The following is a 25629-nucleotide window of genomic DNA, read 5'->3' as shown; positions in this document are numbered from 1 at the left end:
TCACTGTTTCCAAATACAATGCAATCCATGATGAAATATGTGTACTGCAGAAGTTGGCTTTATTATCGTGCTTTCAGTATCTGTTTTATCTTTCATATACTACCTTAGATGTAACATTTAAAATATGAACTAACATCCCCTTACTCAGTTACAGCAGACAATCAGCAATAATGAACACCCCCCGCAAAACGTCATCTATATTTCCAAATCAGCATGGTGTTCAAATTGAAGGCAAATGTGCAGTTAGTGGTGGTCCCAGGTGCCAGTTATCTTTCTTCTTCACAGTGGTAGAGCTGATGAGTTTGGGAGCAGTTGGTGGAGCCAGGTGAATAACTGCAGCGCATTTTGTAATCTTTTGGGAAATACTAACATATACCGTGTGCTGGTGATCAGGGATCAAAAATGCCTTATGATTGATGGTGAACCCATTAAGCAGAGACGTACAAGTAGCAAGTTTATTAAACAGACATTTTAATAAACATGTCGACTTATTTGTTATCCCACTTGCTGCTGGCCAACACAAACCATCCTCTAACAAATTGTCACTGGGTGGATTGAGCAGACATGTGCATTGTTTTATGCAGGTTGATTTTGGAATATCCCAACCGTCAAAAGGAAATTTGTGATTGGGGGCTATAAAAGCTGTACTTTCTAGTGATGCTCTTAGGCCAAGAACGAGCGAACACTGGCTAGCAACCACCTGACTATGCTGTGAAATGATAACAGCCTTCAGAAGCACACACTCAAGAAACTTTAAAGCTTATTGGAGATCTCAATAAAGTTGACAATTTCATTTTCTGCTCATGTTTATTGCAGAAAACAAACTGATATCACACATGTACCATCAGAGACAACCAAAGGAAAGCCAACACTGAAGTGCAGCCGATTACTTGTGAAGAAATATCAGAGGCTGCCTCACGTGACAGTTCATTTAAAAAAACACCTTCACCACTCCGAGAAAGGAAATTACAATCAAATTTCAGAAATCTGGTGGCACAACTGCAGGCTTTAGAAATAAGTTTATCTTCAGATTTTCTTCTTCAAGTGCTCCTATTGACTTGACTCCCTGATCTAAAAGAAAATCAGATTTTGTAAATTAGATTGTTGGTTCATACCATACAAATACACGTTGCACAAAATTATAATATGTTAGGTTTCCATGTTTTCTGGTCTGTGACTAAACTATCTGTCTTGAACCAATAAATGTAGCATATCCTTTTGAGAAACATCCCCTCCAAACAAATAATTTATTTTTCTACTCCACATTTAGTTTTATCAAATTCTGACTCCAACTCTCAACCATCCTTTTATGACACAAATGGTTGTGTGTATTGCATATCATAACTCATGTAAAACACTTCCGTGAGGCATCTTTTCTTGAACAGTAGAACCTACTAATCAAATCACATCTTAATAATAATTTACAGAATCTTAGGAATTTAGGTATGGCCAGAACTTTAAAACGGTTATACAAACACTTTGCATATAATTATCCCAATTGCTTCATAGTTATCAAACCAGACACCATAAACTTTAAAAAAAGTCTCTGTTGAGGTATTTTTCAATGTGTCAGAGGTTAAATTGCGATTGCCTTCAGAAAGTCTTTGAGAGAAACCACTTCATAAACATTCTACCCATCCTTTATTTAAAACTGATTAACCAGATTGCTCATTCAGCAAGAAAAGCAAAACTTTCAAATCTGATTATTGCAGAATTTGAAGCCAAACTGAATTTGAAGTTTTAAACATAATGAAACAGGAAACGTTTGAGAGGCAGAGTGTCTGATGGAACTTCGGATACCTGGATTAAATTGCTGTATTCGACAGCGATTCCTCATTGACACATTTTCAACCAATTTTCATTAAGCTATGACAAATGATATGGAAGTATTGATTTTGACCACAAATTCAAAAGATCCTAATTTGAAGAGCAAATCCTCAGTGACTGCATTTTACTTGAATGACACTTCGCTGGATTTGATATTGGATGCTCTAAGTTCATGCAAGGAGCTAATTGTCACCGTCACATTATTATCTCCTGGCACAAACAAGGCAGCATCAAGGCTGCATGCAATTCAATGCTGGAAGATGTTCAATGAGGGTAGGAAAGTTAAAATACATTAGGATGTAATTCCCATTACACAGACTTATCTGTCAATCACTGCCAAGGTGAAGCTCATCACAAAGTGGAAGAACATCACCTCATTCTGATGGTGGTCTGCAATCCAAATATTATGAATGAATTTTCCAATTACAGGTAACTTCTGATTTACCTGTAATCCTCACATTTTTCTTCTATTTCCCATAAACCCCTCAATTTGTCCGCCTCCTGCTCTATTTGCCTATAACTGACCCATTTCATCCACCACATCTTAGTTCTATCCGCCCTTCACCCTCCCCCAACCTGGCTCCACCCAAGACCACCCCCCCCTGCTTCAGCTCAACACCCACCTACCTCATCACCTCTCCTTGGTACCTACTGGTCTCTGTCTCACCTCACCCCCCTCTTCCCTTTATACCGGCTCTAAAACAAGACAGGAAAAACATGTGTTGAACATGATGCCCAATTAAACAAATCCTTTTCAACATGCACATGATCTATATCCTTCCATTGCCTCTCTTATTCAACCACCCAAGGACGTCTTAAACACTTTTATTCACAAAATGCTGGAGTAACTCAGCAGGTCAGGCAGCATCTCGGGAGAGAAGGAATGGGTGACGTTTCGGGTCGAGACCCTTCTTCAGTCTGAAGAAGGGTCTCGACCCGAAACGTCACCCATTCCTTCTCTCCCGAGATGCTGCCTGACCTGCTGAGTTACTCCAGCATTTTGTGAATAAATCGATTTGTACCAACATCTGCAGTTATTTTCTTATACGTCTTAAACACTGTTGTATCTGCCTTCTCCATCACTTGTTAGCACGTTCCAGGCACTTATTAATCTAAATTTGCCCTGTACATCGCTGAAAAAAACTTTCCCCCTCTCATCTTATTTATGCCTTCTAGTATTTTACATTTCCACCTGGGAAAATGGTTCTGATCATCTACGTCTCTCACAATTGTATACATTTCTATCAGGTCTCCCCTCAGCCTCTGAAATTCCAGAGAAAACAGTCCATTTGTCCAACCACTCCTTATGGCAAATACCCTTTAATCCAGGCGGCATCCTCATAATCCTCTTCTGCACCCTCTCCAGAGCCTCCACATCCTTCCTGCAGCGGGGCAACCAGAATTACACACAATATTCCACTACTCTACCCATCCTTTCTACACATGCCAACCACCTCTGTTTCTCTTCACCTTTTGTGTGTTAGGTAGGTTACTATGATAAAGGAAGCAAAGAATGATACAGCAGCTCTGGTGAGAAATGGAATCAGACTTTGATCACTGGACTCAGATCTAATTCACATCTCACAAGGTTGTCATGTGTCCTGCAAGCCATGTAGTAAAATAGCACCAACCCTTCACAGGCCACTCACGAAAGGTGCAGTCATACAATCCAAGATTGCCCCTGCTCCCACTCATTTCTGACCATAAATATTGACCATTTTACTTTCCATTGCCGAATGTTTCCAATATTTCCTGTTTTTAAAGCAAGGATAGTTGAGTTGTAACTTGGGGACTTGCAAATCATTTGAGAAAAAGCAGACAAGAGGATCAGCGTAGAATCTACAGAGGAAGGAGGCATGTTCATACTCTGTTTATCTGTGTTTAGGGCAACAAAGGAATTAGAGAGTAAGTCTCAAACAAGAGCAGCACAACTATAGGCCTTTGCAATGATTCATTCATCGAGAACTCATTGAATTCTGCATGAAGCCACAAGTGCTCATGCAGTCCTTTACCAATGACTTGCACACAATGAATGACATCTTTAAACAGAAATAATGATACCCTTATCATGGCCATTTAACTTTTCTTCTGCAAAGTCTTTTGAAACTCATCACTAGCAGAGATGCCTGGTGAACTTTGAGGGGAATGATGGCAAGGTTTCAGTGCAGAGCAGTTGCACATCTAATGCTCTTACTTTAGCTCAGTACCCCACAAGCTGCCTCATGTCTTATTGGCCAAATCTGCAGTTGCAGGTCAGCCAGTCTATTGTGAGATCCACAAAGCAATAATGTTAGATAAATTCATTCACATACCATTTACGCAAGATAACTTTAACAAAGACAAAGACTTATGGAGTCAATCATAGTGTGGAAACAGGGTCTTCGGCCCAACTTGCCCACACTGACCAACATGGCCCATCTGCACTTGTCCCACTTGCCTGCGTTTGGCCCATAATCCCTCTAAACCTATCCTATCTATGCACCAAATGTTTTTAAAACATTGTGATAGTATCTGCCTCAACTACCTCCACCGGCAGCTCGTTCCCTATATCTACCACTGTTTGTGTAAAAAAAAGTTGCTCCTCATGTACCTATTAACCCCCCCCCCCGGGTTCTTGATTCCCCTACATTGGGTAAAAGATTATGCATTTGCCCTATCTGTACCTTGCATTATTTTATACACCTCTACAAGATCTCCCCTCATCCTCCTGCACTTCAAGGAATAAAGTCCAAGCCTGGCCAACCTCTCCCAATTGCTTTGGCCCAGCTTAACATCTTTCCTATCAGGGTGACCAAAACTGAACATAATATTCTAAATGTGGCATCACCAATATTTTGTACAACTGTAACATGACCTCCCAACTTTTGTACTGAATACTCTGACTGATCAAAGCCAATGTGCGAAAAGCCTTCTTGACCAACATCTACCTGTGATGCCACTTTCAAGGAACTATGTTCCTACTCTCTTAGATCCCTCTAGTCCTCAACTTTATTTCAAGTACTGCGGGCAGTTCTGATCGCCTCATTACAGGAAAGATGTCGAGGCTTTGGAGAATGTGCAGAGGAAGTTTCCCAGAATGCTGCCTGGAATAGAGGGTTTCAGCTACAGGGAGAGGTTGAAATAGACTTGGATTGTTTTCTCTGGAATGTTAGAGGTTGAGGGGAGACTTGAGAGAAGTATATAAAATTATGAGGCATAGCTAGGGTAGACAGACAGAACCTTCTTCCCGGGGGCGGGGGGGGGGGGATATGTCCAACATTAGAGGGCATAGCTTTAAGGTGAGAGAGGCAAAGTTTAATGGAGATGTGCCAGGCAAGTTTTAAAAAAATTAACAGAGACTGGTGGGGTCTGTGCTATACTGTACTTAGAAACTATGATTACTCCCAAGAGCTCTGCCATTCTCTGTGTAGGTCCTGCCCTGGTTTGACGTCCCAAAATGCAACACTTTGCACTTCTCTCTATTAAACTCCATTAACCATTCCTCAGCCCACCTGCCCAACCGTTCAAAATCCTGCTGTAATTTTTGACAACCATCTTCATTATCTACAATACCATCCACTTTAGTGCATTCTGAAAACTTACTGATCATGGCTTGTGCGTTCCAATGCAAATCATTGATATAGATGTCAAACAGCAATGGGCCCAGCATCGAACCCTGAGGCACACCACTAGTCACAGGCCTCTGGTTGGAAAAACAACCTTCCACCTTTGCATCCTTCCATGAAGTCAATTTTCTTCTAGTCGGCTAGCTCTCCTTAGATCCCATACGATCTAACCATCCAGAGCAGCCTACCAAGCAAAACTTTGTGAATTTATTACTTGGTGTAATAATATTCTCTCATGAAAGATCATCTGAGTGTAATTATGAATTAAGATTAAACCAAGTGACACAGGCCTGTCCAACTCCAGTACAGTGAAATGCAAATAATCTGCCATGTCAAAATTCTGATGGCTTTCTTCTGGGTCATCAGCTGATAATTCCCGTGCTCCTTTTCAATTCACCAAACAAAGCCTGGGTTCACACGCTCATTAGAAATTACAATTATAATACTGCACAGCATTTAAAAATGCAAATTAAAAGTGCAGACTGCTCAAGATTGGAATCTTGAGCAAAAAACAACTGCTGTAGGGACACAGCGGGCAAGCATCATCTCTGGAGGGAAATAAATAGTTTGAGGTCAAGACACTTCCTATGGACTAGACTGCAAATTTAAATTGCCATTGGATATTAGAAGGAATAACATTCGATTGTTTGGACAATCTGCTGGTGCAGGAGTGCCAGATTATTGGAATTTAAACAGAATCCATTTTGAGAACAATTATCCTTATTCACAGATCTCAAATTTTCCAAAGTAATACATTTGAAATGAAGATTTAAGAAAAATGGAAGAGGCCAGCAATTTTAACTTGTGTTAATATGATTTAAATTTAATCGCAATGGCGTTATAAAAATAAGTGCCAAGATTCGTTAAAATGTGCAGAATGTGTAGACATTCAGAATCTTTTAAAGGGTTCAGAGTTACAAAGTAGTACACATCGGCCATTTCATTTCATACTAAAAGTTACATTCAAATTTAAAATATAACTTGAAGCAATTTTGAAGAAAGATAAAGACTAAATATAGTTTAAGTCACCTTGATTTGCAGAATATGATCCTTGTTCTAAGTTTCATTTAATATGCCAGTGCTTTTTTTCTTAAAATTGATGCAGGGAGTTAAGGGATTAGAACATGGCGATTTATTCAACCAAATCTGCATGAATGCCAGAATGAGTATTATTGTCACTATTCCCAAATAACTGTATCCCATTGGAATAAAAAATAAATAAAAACAGCCAATAAATAATCAAAAATATTTAAACATAAAAATGTAGCATGCAACACAACATGCAGGTAATTCTGGTCAACTGTGGAACATGCCTGGATGAAATCTGGATTGAGGGCTGGAACAATTTATCAAGCAAATATGGTTAAATAGTTGCAAATCCACTGTGCCCTCATCTCAATTTAACTAATTGTCAAAGTGCAGGATGGGAACTTTGCAGCCTCCTGGAATGAGCATTAACTTCAACCTCAGGTAAACTGCTCTGATTGCTTCCAATTATTCACACGTATCGCTTTCTCACCCAGTTTCTTTACAAACCATTAGCAAGGCATTTCACTTATGCTCTTTATCACCTGATGTTTTAAACCTGCTTTATGCTCCTCCAGCTCAGCTTTAAAAACTGCAAACCCTCGACAGATGCTGCATGACAGGATAAGTTCAACCAGCATTTCCATTTTTGTTTCCAATTCCAACACCTGCAGGAGTATTTGTTAAATACCAATCCTTCGAGCCTTAATATTGCCGTTTCCAGTTATTGATTAAATTAGTACAATTTACAGCCCACCAATTCTCAACAATGTAAAGCAATAGGTGAAAACATTTATCAAGATATTCTTGTTTTCAAGCTCTTGTTTGATGTTAGGGTACTGGATTAATAAAATAAATTCAATTTTTAAGGAGTATTGAATATCAAAATAAGGGTTAAGGTGGCAGAAAAAGAACTTTCGATCCAGATTACATCAAATGGAAGTCTGAATAACCCAACAACAGTAACTTTGACAAAGTAATACAACGTTACCATAAACGTTAAAAAAAATATTTTGCCATGCACAACAGAAATGAAAAACATTTAACGAGACAAATGCACATCAGAAAATGTCATTTTCTATACACACAGCTGATGCATTTAAAACCCTTACTTGGGTTAAGTTGATTAGAAACCCTTCTACCGAAGAGTCCTATATTTTGCCAATCTACTGCTTTGTTCTGCTGCAATCCTGGCAAAGGAGAAAGGAATATAGATTTAGAGAAAACAAAAGATCTTAAGAGCGGAGGAATACCATTCAGAATTAAAGCTGAACTAACGTCTTCATTGAAGTGCCACCGATGATAGGCTGAGAGTTCAAAACTCTACATTCAAGAGAGAAACTATTGACGTCCGCATAAACCAAATAGTTGGAACTCGCTTTTTACAATGGTTTGTTCTTAATTTCAATGTTCCCACTGTTTTTTCTTTAACAATTTTCTTACCATACATGAATTTAGAGTTACTGTTTTAATTAAATGTAAAACTTGTAATTTATTACAGATATTTTAATAAACTGTATTTAAAAGCAAAAAGTGAATTCCAGACAAAATGTTTCTCCTCAAAGGTATGGCCTCAGTTTGGAGTCATGATAATTCTCGGATAAATGTGCATTTTGGACCTCATACTTTTTCTGCTCACAAGATGCTCACTGGACTCCAATTTAACTGGTTTCCCATTCACCTCACCGAAGGAGGTGGTGTTTTAAAAAGTGGTTGTTGGTAAGATATTCTATCATTGGGGGTATCAAACATTGCAGCTTGCCGCATTTATCCATGCATAAAAACTGACAGGGAAGCAATGACAAGAATAAAGACCTCTTTTTTCCCCTCTAGCAAGTGGCACTGCAGTGAACAGCAAACAAATTGATCACTGGGACTTCATTATTATGTAAAGATTTATTTTCTAAAGTGTCAAACAACATTATTTTATTGTACCACTGAACTAACCACTGAGATTTATTAGAACCCTTTGGAACATGGAAACAGTCTAATAATAAATGTATTTATGCACTATTTTGAAAGAGTACATGCTTTAAAATAGATTTCCCCCATGACTCAGAAGCTTCTCTGAGACAACACAGGTAATCTATTTCTAGGTGCACTACCTTCAAATGCATTACTAAAATTATATATCCAACAGGAATTCATCAATATGATATGATCAGTCATCTGTAAGCACCCTGCAGCATAAACAAACACTGACTTCAGTTACCCTGCTTGCTTATGATGATTAACAAAGGAAACTGAAGTGCAGAATAAGTTGAGAAGACAAAGTATATGCCAGCCAGGATTGCATAAACAGAAATTATAAGATACACCAAACCTCTACAAACCACTCACTATGTCTCAGCTGGAAGATCAAGACCGATTACAGATACCAGACCATAGAGAAGGGTTACGGTACTTACCAAATGTATCCTGGAAATAAGAGATTTATGTGTTGTGACAAACTACAGAGGCTGGGTTTATTCTCCTTAGCATGTAACATTTCAGAAATGTTCAAAATGAAGAGGGGCGTTACTAGAATTAGCAGTTAATCTATTTACCACTAGTAATAAAGCTAGCAACTGGAAGTCCACTGAAGGTGGAAGAGGAACCAGTGGGGACAAGAGGAATAAAGGATACCATCGTCTGGATATTACTGAGCTTTGCTGTGAGTGATAAGTTTGAAAACTCCTGCTTGCCTCCATTGCTAGGGGCATTGAGTACAAGAGTCAGGAAGTCATGATGCAGCTCTAAAAGACTTTGGTTAGGACGCATTTGGAGTAGTGCATGTTGTTCTAGTTGCCCCATTACAGGAAGATGTGATGGTATTGGATAGGGTGCAGAGTAGGTTTACCAGTATGCTGCCTGGGCTTCAACTACGAGAGGTTGGATAAATTTGGATAGTTTTCTCTGGAATGTCAGGGGTGATGGTGGAGGCAGATGCAATATTGGCATAAAAAAGGCTTTTAGTTAGGCACATGGAAGTACAAGGACTAGATGGACAAAAATCATATACAGGCTGATAAAATCAGATTAACTTGACATCATGTTTGGCACAAACATTGTGGGCCGAAGGGCGTTTTTGTGCTGTACTGCTCCATGTTCTGAACTTAGAGCAGTAGAGCATGACCAGTTAGTTACCAGCTGTGGCCCGCCTGTGGATTCCCCAGAAAGTGGAGCAGCAACTTGCTGTAATACCCCAGTGTGTGCTCCAAAGCAGAAATCAGCTCCTCTTTTTATATTACAGCCTGTAAATGGAATTGGTCAACTCTGTGGGCTGCTATAATTGAGAGCAAGGAATGGTAACTTGCAAAAGAACGACAGTTTCTCCCACATCATAGCCTTCAAGAGAGGTGGTAAAAGGGAAGGGGAAAATCTCTCAACAGCAAATTTTTCAAATTACAAACATTAAAAGACGAGAAATATTTTGTGGACTTCCAACAAATACTAAAATCACTAATTACTAAGATTTTGAAATGTTTTGTCAGAACGTTCATGTTTTAAAACCAGACTGCACGATTTCAATTCAAAGTTAATGCATTAAAAATGTTTTCAAAAATATGAACCCATGGCTGCCTCATTAATCCTAGATCCTTATGTAAATGCAGTTGTGATTATTAACTTGAACCTCAACTGTTTATTATTTCTGAGTCAACATTTGTGGATTAAATAGCCAAATACACGCCAAACCTTTACTGTGTACAAATTCCAGTATAAGCTTAATAACCAATGCCAAGCTATTGAAAAATTACCCATGTCACTGCCCAAGTTTCAAGATAATCACAGTGGAATGGCATGATGGCTACGGAACTTGGGACAGTTAATTTCAATGTCACAAGGACCGTGCATTACAGTCAAGGGGGTGCTGGATGTCTTAGACAAAACCCCCGATCAGATATATCCGGGGACACGAGAGAAGAAATTGCGGGAACCCTTCCTGAGAGATACCAATCATTGTTTGACATGGGTGAGGTGCCAGATGACTGGAGGGTGGCTAATGTTGTGACACTATTTAAGAGCTGCAAGGAAAAGCCTGGGAATTAGAGACCAGTGAGCCTGACATTTGTGGTAGGCACATTTAGTTTAGAGATCCTGTGTTAAAACAGGCCCTTCGGCCCACCGAGTACGCACCGACCAACAATCACCCCGTACACTAGTGAAGCATTTTACTCAATTGTGCATCAGGAAAGCTCTAAACAGTGGGTTGACCATGACATTTGCATCAGCATACTAATTAACCAATACTCAGGGGTTTGATAGCACCTTTGATTGAGGGAACACTAGGCATTTCTAGTGCAAGAATACCAATCAAGTTATACTTGCATGATTACTGCTGAATGTCACTTGAAATATCTCAAAGAGCATATCACTGTCACTTGGTTCATGTGGGCATTATGCACAGAGATGCTGGACCAAAGTGATAATATTAAGTGAACAGTTTTTAAAAGTCATGGGGGGGGGGGGGGAAAGAGAGGGAATTATTAAGGAATTTCATTAGATCAAATCATCGCAAGGACCCAATTGCATAAGTGACCAACAAATCATGCAATAGAAGACTTCAAAGTGTACATTACTCAATACAACAATGAATTGAAATATTTCAGATTTCAATGCTGATTATTTTAAAATGACGTATGAAATACATGGAAATCACAAGTACTATTTGAAACTGCTTGGAATATGGTGTGTACCATGCAGTGAGCAAGTGCGCTCAGCAAAGGATATCTATTAAATTGAGCAAAGGGTTTAAGAGGAACAATAGTCAAAATGTGCTACATATTATGTAAAAAGTTAATCCTAACTTTGTCTGTTTTAAGTGATAAATAATAACAATATTTAAAAATAAATTATTGCACGCGCATTTTAAAATATGCTCCTAAACAATGACAATGCAAATAAAGGGTACACCAATCAGCTGCTGAATTCTATAATCATTTCCAGAAACAACCATACCAGGAAGGAACGTTTTGCCAACCAATTTACCTAGTATTGTCCAATGCTGTGTTAGAATGATACATTACATTCAGTAGACCCTGAATGAGATGCACTGCTTCAATGAAAATTTCATTCAATATCCAGTTTTGATTGAGTTTTGTTTCCCTCTTGCTAAGTGTTAGTCACGGTGAGGAATGTCACAATTAACACAACAGAATATTTTTCATTGTAACCGTTATCAACTTACTCAATACAAAAACTAGACAAAGGAATTCTGTATTTTGTCACTAGAATTTCTCCCCTCTTAATTTGCACATCAGTGACTGTATTAATTCTTAATATATTTCATTAGAGTCCCACCAGAATGGATCCCATCAGAATGACACCTTCATCTCAAAGGGAAGAGCTGGATCTGTTCTGGAAGTTCCTGAAGTAAATGAATGTAGTAGACCTTAATCCTATTAACTTCAGCTACTGGATACCTACACTGCAAGAGAGCTAGAAACACATTTAGATACATTCAGAGCTTCAAATAATAATGGCAAATAGCTGCAAGGCAAATATTTTTAATGTTTTCATTTTAAAATAAGTACCAACACTTACCAAATTCATTTTTGGCTAGTTTTAATTTCCATGAAATATTTATTAGTCTTGAATACTGCTGAAGATACCATCATTAAAAATATACAGATATGCAATGGGCACTTAAATGATTAACTCTTAAGTCAAATTCAAAGTTGCCCACGATACTGCCTTTTGTGCTCTATTTCAGACAGGAAAGACTTTTTCCAAAGTTACCCCGTGTTTGGTGTCAACATTGTTGATTAGGGTACCTCAATCCTCCAGTGACAAATTAAACGTCTAATTTTGTGAAGCTAGTTATTGAAGTTAAAATGGCTGGGGAGATTTCTGCCAACCCAGGATGAATGCTGGGTTATCTCTTCAGCTTGCCATTCATGTTGGGCCATTGTTTGCAAGCTTTAATAAAAGCCAAAACTGCCTCTGGATAAATGCATCAGATTCAATTTTTAGCTTGGGGATAATGCTGCATTTAATTATTTTAGAAGGTCCATAATATGTTACACTCAACTTTATCCTTTAGGTTCTGCACATCATGCACCTGATGTGCTTTAAACAAAGCTATTCCATTAACAGGACTTTATATTGTGATACCAAGAAGTGAATGCTACTGTTCTGATGACAATGGGCTCAATTTATAAAAATTATAACATTAAGATTAAATCATAAAGTGCAAAATTACATCAACTTGCGCATTTTCGCTCAACTTCTGTATCGGTTATTTGGTAAAGTTAGTGGAGATCACGTTGTCCACATTCTTAGGTATAGTTAAATTATAATCAGAAAATGGTAACCCCAAGTACAGCGAGAACCAATGAAATTACCACTGACTAGTTACTGGTCAGGACATTTTAATCAGGATTATTATTTGGATTCAATTGTATTGAATGCAAGCTCCTGCAAATTTAGTGATGAGAGTTAGAGGCCATATGTCTTTGTATTTAAAAACTAATCTCTGCAGTGACAAAGTAATGTAAATCTGGAAAATACAAAAATACAATTACACTGATACATTGAATACTTGAGCTGAGTAACAACTTACCGCTTCACAGCCTTTTGAGCTAACATTTTGTTCCCAGCAAAGAAGGTGATGCTGCCAAGCACAGCGAGATATTGCAGAGTCTGGAACATGTTCAGTTGAGTCCAATATACATACATCAATCCCAACATCCCTAGAAGTGAGGACAAAGGGGAAAATTTAGACCACCACTGGCTAAAACGTGGTAGTGGTAGAATTTCTAGCTTGAATAAACATTGGATGAAAACTACTAATAGCGAAGTGTATCATTGACTGGAGATACTACAAACTGCAAATACTGGTTTATACAAACAAAAGTGTGCCAGAATAACCCAGCCGGTCAGGAAAGATGGATGCATGGCGTTTTGGATCAGAACCTTTCTTCAGACTAGCGTTTCAGTTCGGGACCTGAAACCAGTCTGAAGGGTCCTGACCAAAAATGTCACATTTCAATGTTCTGTAGAGATGCAGTCTGAACTGTGGAGTTACTCCAGCAGTTTATACCATTAACTGGCCTTGCAGGAATGATGATGCACAATGCACCTACCAAGTGTTCTCAATTCATCAACAGTAGCACAATTTAACTGGTTCTTTTGAAATAAATGACAAAGAAAATATTTTCTCCGCAGTCTCAAATCTGCAATTTCACTGTGAAAGACCATCTTAAACTGATGAAAACTTTACATCACCACAATTAAACAGCCTTCTGCAAATAAGCCTGGTTATGGGATCCCCTTGTGGTGGTAATCGGATGCAAACTGTACAAGGAACCGAACTAAAAGGTAGTGAGGAGACATTGTTACAAACAACTTTGACACAGCTGAGCTAATCATCTGGCTGAATCCACTGTATTTTTTATGCTCAGAGCCTCCAGGACATTCTGTGCAGATCTGTTCTTTTGAACACAAGTCATTGAGATACACACAAAATACTGGAGTAACTTGGAATATCAGGCAGTATCTCTGGAGAAAATGGATAGGTGACATTTCGGTTTGAGACCCTTCTTTAGGCAGACTGCAGGGGGGAGCAGGAGAAACCGAGAGCGAAGAGGGGGCCGGACAAATCACCACTGGCAACAGATGACCTCAGGCGAAGGAGGTTCCCTGATAGGCAGATTGTTGGATAGAAGCATGTGTGAGCACTAAAGAAATACATACTTGTGAACTGTAAAGCTAGAAGATTTTTGGTGGAACCAGTGCAAGGTCACCCAGGGTTCAGGTGAAGAGAGTGGGTGGATAGTGTTGAGGGGAAGGAAGAGGGAAGGGGGCTGGTTGCAGAAGACACTTAAAATTGGAGAATTAAACGGTCATACCGTTGGGCTACAAGCTACCCTAGTAATAAAGTGCTGTGCCTCCAGTTCGCGTGTGGTCTCACTCTGGCAATAGAGGCGGTCCAGGACAGTTTGGTCAGCGTGGGGCTTGTCCTGCATCCATCCAGAACTCATGGACTTCATTAACTTCACCAAGAACTTCCACACTATCCTCAAATTCATCTGGACTATCTTTGACATCTCTCTCCCCTATCTTGATCCATCTCCATTACAGGGACAGACTGTCGACTGACATCTACTACAAACCTACGGACTCCCAGTTATCTGAACAACAATTGCTCCCACCCTGCCATTTGCAAAGATGCTACCCTTACTCTCAATTCCTCCGTCTCGGCTGCATATGCTCCCAAGATGAGAGTTTCCATACGAGGATATTAGGGCGACACAGTGGTGCAGCAGCAGAGTTGCTGCCAAACAGCGCTTGAGACCCAGGGGCGATCCTGACCATGGGTGCTGTCTGTACGGAGATTCCCAAACTGACCTTTGTCCTGAGCCTCCTCCATTGCCGGAGTGATACCACAGGCAAATTGGAGGAACAGCACTTCATAATCCACTTGGGTAGCTTACACCCAATGATATGAACATTGTGTCCTCCAATCTTAGGTAACTTTGACAAACAACTCCTTTCCCCTTCCCTTCCCCCTTAAATTTCCTCCTTAGGATTAGTTTCTCAAGTCATTAGAACTCACCGGCATGACCCAAATGGAAGACGAGAGTGCTTGGTGAAAAGGTGAAGTTAGAGATGTTAACACCCAATTTGATCCACTGCAAGAGAAGACAATTTTGAAGCAAAGAAACAAGGTTAAAAGGCAATTTGCATAACACAAACATCTCAAAAATGGGTAAAATTTAAGATCAACATTGCATTTATTTAAAATGTTATTTGGACAGGTATATTTAAACCTAGGAAATGGAGAAAAAAGCCAAGAAAGTCCATTAGAACAGATTAATTGCTGGCAGTAATTTCATTGCAAAGGCAGTGTTAATTTCAGTGCCAGTCTTTGTCAATGGCCATTGCCTGCATCATGTCAGAAAAATAATTTGCAATGCGAATATCATTTAAAAATGATACTCACATTACAGATCACAGTGCAGACACAAAATGCTGGAGTAACTCAGTGGGCCAGGCAGCATCTCTGGAGAAAAGGAATAGGTGACAATTCAGCTCGAGACTCTTCTTCAGACTGGGAGTCAGGAGAGGGAGAGAGAGAGAAACTAGAGGTATGAAAAGGTACAGAACAAATCAGAGCCGGCACCGATGACCAAGGAAAGGTGGAGGTCACAATGGTCCGTTGTTGGCTGTGGAAGAAGTGACAATGAAGGGATACGAACAGTGAAACTAGCAGGACAACTAAGGTATGGTACCGACGGAGAGAGGGGGAATGCAAGGGTTACTTGAAATTTGAAAAATAATATTCCTACCATTGGTTTGTAAGCGGTCCATGCAAATGAGGTGCTGCTCCTCCAATTTACATATGGCCTCACCCTGACAGTGGAAGGCCATGACAGAAAGGTCAGTACGGAAATGGGAAAGGGAGTTGCAATGTTTGGCAACCGGGAGATCACGTAGGCCAAGGCGAACTGAGCATAGTTGTTCAGCGAAACGATAAACCAGTATGATATACAGGAGTCCACACTGAGAACAACAGATACAGAAATGAAGTTGGAAGAGCTGTAAGTGAACTGCCTCACCTGAAAGGATCACCGGGGTCCTTGGATGGAGTCAAGGGAGGAGGTATTGGGACAGGTGTTGCATTTCCTGCAATTACAGGGGAAAGTACCTGGAGAGAGGGTGGTTTGGGAGGGATGGGAAGGGTGAACAGAGCTACCGGTGTAGGTTAGTGAATAATTATTGAATTGTGAGCTGCCGAAGGAGTTAGATGTGGCAGATATTATAACAGCACTGAAAAGACACTTCGACAGGTAAGTGCTTAAGAAAGGTTTAGAAGGATATGGGCTGAACATAGGCAAATGAGACAAGCATAGACTGAACATGTTGGTCAGCATGGACGAGTTGGGCCAAGGAGCCTGTTTCCATGTATGATTCTATGACACAGAAAATGGGAGAATAGAGGGGGGCAGGGGGAAAAGGCTGGAAAAGAGGTGGGGTTGGGACAAAGACCGGCAAGTGATATGTGGATACAAATGATTCTGACTGCACTTTTACACCCTAAATACCCAGAACCAGTTAAAGGATCAGATGTCAACTCTTGGTAGGTATTTCTTAATGGGCTTCATAATTAATTTCATGTTCTTTTTACAAACATCAAGAATCTGAAGAAAGGTAGATCAACTACAAATTATCACCATTCTGCAAGGTTCATGGTATGTACATATCCAAATACTTGGTTAGAATACAAGAAGGTTTGGATGTGATACCCATATCTCGGTTCAAACTTAAGTTGGCATTCGAGCTGGCAACAATGAAATTGCCTCTTTCACTTTTAATTGTTCCCTTGGATCAAGCAAGAGAAAATTGTGAAAGTGAAAATAGATATGCTTTAGCTGCCAGGTGACAGAATATCAAGTATTGGATAATTGTTCAAAATACAGCAATAGATGGCTATGCTTAACTTTTGGCCAAAATATTGGAAGTTTGCCTTCCCAATAAAACAGTCACTGCTGCAATCATAATTCCAGTCATGGCACCAACCATCTTAAAAACTTTCATAAAATGACTACTTACCAGAATTATAAGCAGCAGGAGGGGAGCTAAAACAAGGGCAGTGAAAGTATTTGAGACCGCAATTGGTGGCTTCTTTTCAGGTTCCCTGAAGAGATGCTGCAAAGAAATCATGTTTAAATATTTACCATATGAAAACTAGGGTTAAAAGATCATTTGCTATGTTGTAACTAATCATGCAAGAGAATAAATCAAAGTTAAAACAATATGTACTTTTACTTCCTATGAGTGATTTTCATTCGTCTCCGAACTGCAGTCACGTAGAAAAATATAAACTTCAATTAAATAGCCAGATAGACCCCTAATGTTAACAGATTTGATTAACAAGAGGTTAGAAACAGTTAAAGGATATACAGAAACAATCCAGGCCAGGTATTGAAGTAAAAATGTCAATGGTTCAGCTTTCAAGATACTTACTTAAGGAAAGCAACATTAGAGATGATAGCATTTAAGTTGTGGAACAAAGTAGGACTGAAGCTTGAGCACAAACAAAACAGATTAGTAAAATGCTCTGATAAGTGCTTTGTATGGAATAGCGGATGATTAAATATTGTTTTTATTACAGAATTCCAGCAGTGGAAATGTAATATTGTTATTATTGTTACTTGGGCTGAATGTGATCAGAACAAATTCATTATGTGCAGTTTTATCTTGTACAAGGACCTACCTGAATTTCAGGTTTGGGGACAAAGAGATTCCGAGATTGTACTGGGGTTGGAGATTCTTCATCAGGAAACTTAATTACAACATCAGCCTACAACAGTCATGAAAAGAAAACAGATATCTTTAAATGCTAAGATTTATAACTTACGCGAAAATAAAGTCATACTAAAACCATAGTCGCTTCATGGTCCAGCTTTTGTTTTTGTCATAGTGATACAGTGTGCAAACAGGCACTTCGGCCCAACTTCCTCACACCGACCAACATGTCCCAGCTACACTAGGCCCACCTGCCTGCATTTGGCACATATCCCTCCAAATTCCAGACAGCCTTTATCCAGACAGTTTGCATTCCATTGCAAGTTACTAAAGTGATGCAATACGGAAAATTAGTATACACACATTAAATTATGATCAAGATAATCAAATGTGTTTGAATTGGATTCCCCCTTGTCAACTCATTAAGAGAATTGGATAAGCAACAACTGATGCTGTTATAGATTGTCATGAAGATTACAATAATTAGTTTCGTCCGAATTAAAAAATTCGCTGGCTGGTGGGGTGGAAGGTGAGAACGAGGGGGATTCTGTCCTTGTTGCGAGTGGGGGGAGGGGGAGCAAGAGCGGAGCTGCGGGATGTAGAAGAGACCCTAGTGAGAGCCTCATCTATAATGACAATAATTAGTTTTGTTTAGGTTTTTGTTTAGAGATACAGCATGGAAATAGGCCCTTCAATCCACTGAGACCACAATGACCTTGATCACCATTCACCTAAAATCAATGAACATTTGTTTCTCCTGTGTGATTTTTAGTCCGCTCGTTATTTAATAAAAGCCACATGAACACTATTCTGGTTCTTTAGAGCAAAAAGGTGAAATTACGAATAGTTTTAATGGTAATTAATACTTAAACACTTAATATTGAATAATGAACGAAGCCTGTTAAAAATTCAATTCCTAGGGAAATCAAACTCAACAATGTCATTGAATTTATTGGTTTAAAATGTTTCACCTGCAAATGTTTGATAGAAGAGGTTGATTTTAGAAAGCCAAACGGAAGGTTTTTAAATCTTACATGTGACCAATTCAGATCTTTTTCTAAAAATGTAATTACATGGCACATTAACTGGGGCTGGGTTAAGCAGCACACATTAACCATATTGTGATTAAACAAACCATTACTTTAAACTCAGCATCAAAAAGGCATTGGAACCACCATATTAACACTAAGATCAAGCCAAAGCAGACCAATGATACATTGAACAAGTTTCAAATAAAAAATTCAAAGCTATTTCCATTATTGGAACCATTAAACACAAAAAAAAATGCTCAAAGGGAGAATAAACTTACCAGGTGCCATATAATTGGGTTTTCAAGTGTTGCATCTCCAATTATCAAAGCGAGGCCATAAGATCCAGAGACTGAATTAAATTCAGACTTTCTTTCCGTCACATCCAAGTCAAACTTGTATACATTTTTACTGTCTGGTTCAGCCACAAATATCACTTCCTGTTCAGTCTTCTGATTGTACAGCCGCACAAATGTCTAAAATATACAAAATTGACAATATACCTCAATTTCATAAGAACATGATTTTTTTAAAGCAGCATAGATAGATGGGGCAGGGGGTTCTGGGCTGTCAAAAGCTAGAGGCAAGGCTTCCTCAGTACATCAGCAGAGACCATGATACTGCTGAAATCCCAGGACCAAAATCTTGAAGATAAAGTGCCAGTGAGAATTTGCCTTGGCATAAGTTCATAAATTCTAGGAGTAGAATTAGGCTATTCGGCCCATCAAGTCTACTCCGCCATTCAATCATTGCTGATCTATCTTTCTCTCTCAAACCCATTCTCCTGCCTTCTCCCCATGACACCTGACACCCTTACTAATCAAAATATGTATGGTCATGAGGGGGGTGGGGAGGGAGGTTTAGGGGCAATTCTGGGTAAGGCGATTGTGGGGGGAAAGGTCTGGCTCAGCAAGATCTGACTCAAATACTACATAACGTTACCTTAATATAACGCGGTACCTTAATATAACACAGGTAAAAGGGAGAGAGCAGTAAGGGTACAGTACATACCTGATGTGGAGTAAGCTGCAATCCAGTGTTTACATCAACCAACTGGAAAGATAATGCAAAGCTCTGGTGACTATCAGCAGTAATGACACTCTTGGCTTGTGCTGGATAAATCACCCTAACAAGATAAACATTGAAGGCAAAAGGAAGAATATTGTTAAATTAGTATTTATAAAATTCAAACTATTTCCCGAAAAGTTAGTTTTAGAAACACTTTAATAGACAATCGATTCTTTACCTCGTTGTCTTTGGTGCAATGCTCTGATCTTTATCAACTAGGGAAACGTCAACATTTGCTATCCCAACTTCAGTGGCAACCTTGATTTTCAGCTGGATTCAAACAAAATAATATGGTTTATACTTGAACTGCCACGCCACTGATTCCTGTTGCATCATGCCAGAATTGGATTCTTCAACATTAAAGAATTTGATAGCAACAAAGAACAATTCAATATTTTCACTTGTTTGTTTAGATAATACATTTATTGTGTTTCACTATGGAATGGTATCCAATAATCTGTGAGCATGGCTATTAATTCATGATAACAAACATTAGCAAGTGAAGAGGATGTGTAATATCATCATATCATATCATATATATACAGCCGGAAACAGGCCTTTTCGGCCCACCAAGTCCGTGCCGCCCAGCGATCCCCGTACATTAACACTATCCTACACCCACTAGGGACAATTTTTACATTTTACCCAGCCAATTAACCTACATACCTGTACGTCTTTGGAGTGTGGGAGGAAACCGAAGATCTCGGAGAAAACCCACGCAGGTCACGGGGAGAACGTACAAACTCCTTACAGTGCAGCACCCGTAGTCAGGATCGAACCCGAGTCTCCGGCGCTGCATTCGCTGTAAAGCAGCAACTCTACCGCTGCGCTACCGTGCCGCCCATAATATACAGTTCTATAATATACAGAACTATAATAGACAGTTCTAGCTCGACCAAGAATAACTATCAAGAATGTGGAGTTCAGAAAGTGACTGTAAATTAGAGTTTTTGAAAAGCTAAATGAGGTGACAACATCAGACAAATTTGTTTGTTTGAGACAAGAAACTGCAGATGCTGGATTCCTAACCAAAAAAAACCAAACTTCTGGAAGAACTCAGCAGATCAAGCAGCATGTGTGGAGGGAATGGACTCAGCATCTGCTGTTCCTCCCACAGCTTAATATTTTAAATCTTATAAATGACCACCTGTCAATCAATGCAAAGGGGCGTATTTAATCGAAGGATCTTCATTGATCATTGATAATTCTGTATTTGCACATTAACAAGTATGCAATAAATACAAGAATTAAAGCTTTCTAGTGTGGTGTTTCATTTAACGGCTTTTGGAAAAACTTCCATATCATTTCAATAATTTGAATGAGTATTTCTTCCCTTCATTTTTGCACAAGCAGTACGGAAACAGCTCTACTTGTCTAATATTTTTCGTGCCTGAATTTTTTGCTGCGTCTTTTAATTTCAAACTGCTCTGTTTAGCCTTCATATGCGAGTTTGATGTTATCAACTGCCACCCTTGCCATTTATGGCACAAGATGCGTAGCAAGAGGGGAAACAACACGAGACCAAACGCAGGCTCGGCAATCATTTCGCTGAACACTTCCGCTCAGTCCTAAACCTACCTGATCTCCCTGTTACTAAACACTAACTCTCCCTCCCATTCGCACACGGACCTTTCTGTCCTGGGCTTCCTCCATTGTCAGTGAGGCCCAGCACAAATTGGAGGAACAGCACCTCATATTTCACTTGGGCAGCTTACACCCCAGTGGTATGAACATTGACCTCCAACTTCAACTAACCCTTGCTTTCCCTCTCTCCCCATCCCTCCCCTTCCCAGTTCTTCGACCAGTCTGACTGTCTCCGACTACATCTTATCTCTGTTTGCTTTGTTTTTATGTTCTCCTAGCTAACAATGATCCATTCTACATTTTCCTTGATCTCCATTCTCGTTGTCCTGTTTTCACACCTTACACTTACTTATCTATGTATCTCCCTCTCCCTTGATATCAGTCTGAAGGGTCCCGACACGATACGTCACCCATTCCTTCTCTCCAGAGATGCTGCCTGTCCCGCTGAGTTACTCCAACATTTTATGTCTATCTTCGGGAAACAACACGAGTTGGGCTACACATGCTTACCTAATCAGGCAGAGAATTTTTACAAATGAAATGTAAAACCATTCATCTGAGAGCACGGGATTCTGTTTGGAGGTAAGTGTGGATGAAAATTATCAGAAGGAAACAAAAGGGATGACTGGTGTTTAGAGTACAAAAAGGCAGAGAGCCAAAGGTATGAAATTATCCAAAAATGGCTATGTGCACAATGGGTCTGGCTGCAAGGACAATGTTTTTCCACTTGTATCTCGGTACACACAACAATGATATACCAATATCAGGGATAATACTCTACCACATGAAAAAGATTACAAGAGTTGAGGGTCAAAGAACACATCTTGGTAATAGAGTTGAGCTTATATGGAGAACATTTGGAATCATGGAGAACATTTATAAATGTGAACACTACATTCAGAAATAAATGCCATTAGTCTCTTTTATACTTGATTTTTTAAATGATTACATGCAATGCCATTTAAGATGATGCACATACCTCCACATGATTTCCTCTAAATCTGTTATCACCTTCCACAACAATAGAGAAATCATAATATCCATTTGGTGGCTCTACCTCCATAAAGTTCAATTCAAAGACATCACTAATGAAAAAAAAAAAAAACATCTGTCAAATATTTAAAGGTTATAATAGATTAAAAAAACTAACTTCCAGAATTAGGAATATCTGATGTGCTCCTGATCATAGGATTGTTTTGCTTTTCCCATTTCAAACTGTGGTTTCAATAAAACAGCAAAACTAGTGTGTACATACATATATTTTGAAAAAGTCAATTCTTATTTTGTAATAGACAGCTCATTTATTATTTCTTTATTTCAAGATACAGGGTCAGGAGACCTGCAAACCTGATTTACTGTTGTGGTTAGGGAATTCAGTGTCAACAAAAGAGGTACGAGTAGAATTAGGCTATTTGGCCCATCATCTACTCTGCCATTTAATCATGGCTGATCTATCTCTCCCTCCCAACCCCATTCTACTGCCTTCTCCCCATTACCTCTGACACCCATACTAATAAAAAATCTATCTATTGCCTTAAATATATCCATTGACTTTGCCTCCACAGCCTTCTGTGGCAAAGAATTCCAGATTCACCACCGTCTGACTAAAGAAATTCCTCCTCTTCTCCTTCCTAAAAAAAGTCCTTTAATTCTGAGGCTATAACCCCTAGTCCTAACCACTCCCACTAGTGGAAACATCCTCTCCACATCCACTCTATCCAAGCCTTTCACTATTCTGTACATTTCAATGAGGTCCCCCCTCATTCTTCTAAACTCCAGTGAATATAGGCCCAGCACCATCAAACGCTCATCATTTGTTAACCATGGGATGGCCTTCTATAAATAGTCATTCAACTTAGTTCTCACAACAGAGGCTTGATGCAATGAGATTGATATTTTTCATTTCATGTCACCCACAAAGACTAAGTTTTGTATGCAGGTGTCACAAAATCTCATTCTTACCCATTCAAAGCAAAGGACGACCGCTGAAGAATTGTGTTTTTTGTCAAAGCAGATTTGGCATATTCAAGCTGAACATCAGCTGAAGTCAGACTCTGGGACATGACATTCATCACATGCAACTAGGAAAAAAGCATTGGAAGAGATTTCAGATGAAGTTGATTTCAATGACATGCTATGAGCAAAGTAATCCAAACCTTTTTTCCTTATCCATCAGACACCATGTTATGTTACTTTTTTTGTATGAAAAATGATTTACATTAACATCTGAAGCAAATGAAGCCGCTACTGTTGACAACCATGCTTAAGTTAAAACCCAAATGAATTTTTCCTATTAAACAGATTATTAATGAGCGAATGATAGAGTCATACAGTGCGGAAAAAGGCCCTTCGGCCCAGCTTGCGTACACTGCCCAACATGCCCCATCTACACTATTCCTTCTGCCTGCATTTATCCTTCTAAACCTACCCTATATCTTCCATATACCTGTCCATATATCTTTTAAACATTGTGATGGTACCTGTCTCACTACCTCCTCCGGCAGCTTGTTCCATAAACCCACCATTCTTTGGGTAAAAAAGTTGCCCCTCAGATTCCTAATAAATCTTTCACTCCTCAGCTTAAACCTATGTCCTCTGGTTCTCGATTCCCCTACTGTGGACAAAAGACTACATGTACCCCATCTAATCCCCTCACGATCTTATACACCTCTATAAGATTACCCCTCATCCTTCTGCGCTCAAGGAACAAAGTCCAAGCCTGTAAAACCTATCCCTATAGGTCAGGATCTCGAGTCCTGGCAACATCCCCGTAATCATCTTTGCACCCTTTCCAGGTTAACAACATTTTTCCTACAACAGGGTGACCAAAACCGAACACAACACTCCAAATGTGGCCTTAGCAATGTCATGTAAAACTGTAACATAACCTCCCAATGTCTAAACCCAATACTCTGACTCATGAAGGCCAGTGTGCTGATCACCTTCTTGACCACAGGTTTAGCTGTTGCTATTAAATTTGCTATCTTTTCAACCACCAGAACAAGAACTAAAGTTCAAAATATATCCAATTAAGGATTTCAGTATAAAAATAGTAAATTTTGTTCAGTAACTTGAACAAGTCTAATTCTTTCTCCACGTTCATTAAGTGGTTACAGTTTCTAAATTCAAATTGATGAGTTACTCGATAGATGGATTCACAATCTTTAAGAATCAATTGATTAACTAAATAGTACTAATTCACAATTTAAAAAGCACTGTCTTTTGGCATTTCAGAAATATTTCTTTTGAAGCACAAAATGTGAAGCCCATTACTCTTTGACCCAAAAGTATTAGTTTCTTCCTAATCACCTTGCTCCAAAATTAGTTGGGATGGCAAGATTCTCACCCAGGACTGGCCACCCCAAATTGATTTCAAATTTGAGGTACAATAATCAACCAGTCTCACAACGTTGTCAAAATTTAGTTTCCACTGTCATTTAATTTAATTTCTATTGGGGTGTTATCTGTGGTCTTGAGAGTGCAGAAGAAATTGTCAACATTGGTTCAGGGATGAGAAATTTCAGCATCAACGTTAGAATGGGGAAACTGGGGATAGGTCTCTGGAAACAAGACTGAGATATTTAATAGAAAGTACAAGATCATGATGGGTTACTTATGAAAGCACAGTTCACCATTTAGTCTAAGCCCAGTCTCAGCAGAGCAACCCGATCATTCCCATTCCCTAACTTTCATTTCTCCGAACCTCTGTAACTTCCTTTCACATACTCAATTGCCTTTTGATTCTTTTGCCACTTAACAATAACAAGACACAAGATTGGAGAAACATGAGCTTGGCTCCCTATCTTTGGTTTGTGCCAGTGGCGGAGGCAGATACGATAGAGGCATTTAAGAGCCTTTAGATAGCCATATGGATATGCAGGGAATGGATGGATACGGGTCATGCGCAGGGAGAGATTTGTTTACATTGGCCTCATGTGTGGCGGACATTGTGGGTGGAAGGGCCTGTTACTGTTCTTCGTTCATTATTTCATGCATCCCCTTGCATTCCCCCAGAAACCTTAAGAGATGGAACACCTGTCCCTACACCTCCTCTCCCTTCCATCCAGGGACTCCCAACAGCCCTTCAAGAGGAGTCAGAGGTTCACAAGCACGTCCTCTGAGTATTGCATTCCGTCCTCCCAATGCTGCCTCCTTTACATCGGCAAGACCAATAAACCGTAGATTAGGTGACCGATTCACTGAACGCTTGTGTGCCCTGCTCCCCAGGCCTGCTGAGCCCTTGGTTGCTAACCATTTTAACA

General features: G+C 39.4%; 1 protein-coding gene across 2 annotated transcripts in view; it reads right to left on the bottom strand.

Moving 5' to 3' along the window:
* Window positions 1-451: 451 nt before the first annotated feature.
* The window catches only part of rpn2 (ribophorin II), a 39080-nt gene continuing 13902 nt past the window's right edge, over window positions 452-25629 (bottom strand). The window contains exons 8-18 of one of the 2 annotated variants that reach the window (XM_078418916.1): window positions 23330-23448; window positions 22347-22452; window positions 19962-20053; window positions 19727-19841; window positions 18997-19191; window positions 17656-17742; window positions 16992-17087; window positions 14995-15070; window positions 13000-13129; window positions 7571-7648; window positions 452-1071 (exon numbers count right to left, since the gene is read on the bottom strand). In XM_078418916.1, coding sequence (XP_078275042.1) covers window positions 7597-7648; window positions 13000-13129; window positions 14995-15070; window positions 16992-17087; window positions 17656-17742; window positions 18997-19191; window positions 19727-19841; window positions 19962-20053; window positions 22347-22452; window positions 23330-23448 — 1068 coding nt within the window. In that variant the 3' untranslated portion in view covers window positions 452-1071; window positions 7571-7596. The remainder of the gene's footprint in view (window positions 1072-7570; window positions 7649-12999; window positions 13130-14994; window positions 15071-16991; window positions 17088-17655; window positions 17743-18996; window positions 19192-19726; window positions 19842-19961; window positions 20054-22346; window positions 22453-23329; window positions 23449-25629) is intronic. The other variant, XM_078418917.1, reaches the window with a different exon arrangement.

The sequence above is a fragment of the Rhinoraja longicauda genome, chromosome 22 (assembly GCF_053455715.1).
Source record: "Rhinoraja longicauda isolate Sanriku21f chromosome 22, sRhiLon1.1, whole genome shotgun sequence".
Classification (NCBI taxonomy): domain Eukaryota; kingdom Metazoa; phylum Chordata; class Chondrichthyes; order Rajiformes; family Arhynchobatidae; genus Rhinoraja; species Rhinoraja longicauda.
This window is presented reverse-complemented; position numbering and strand designations above follow the sequence as displayed.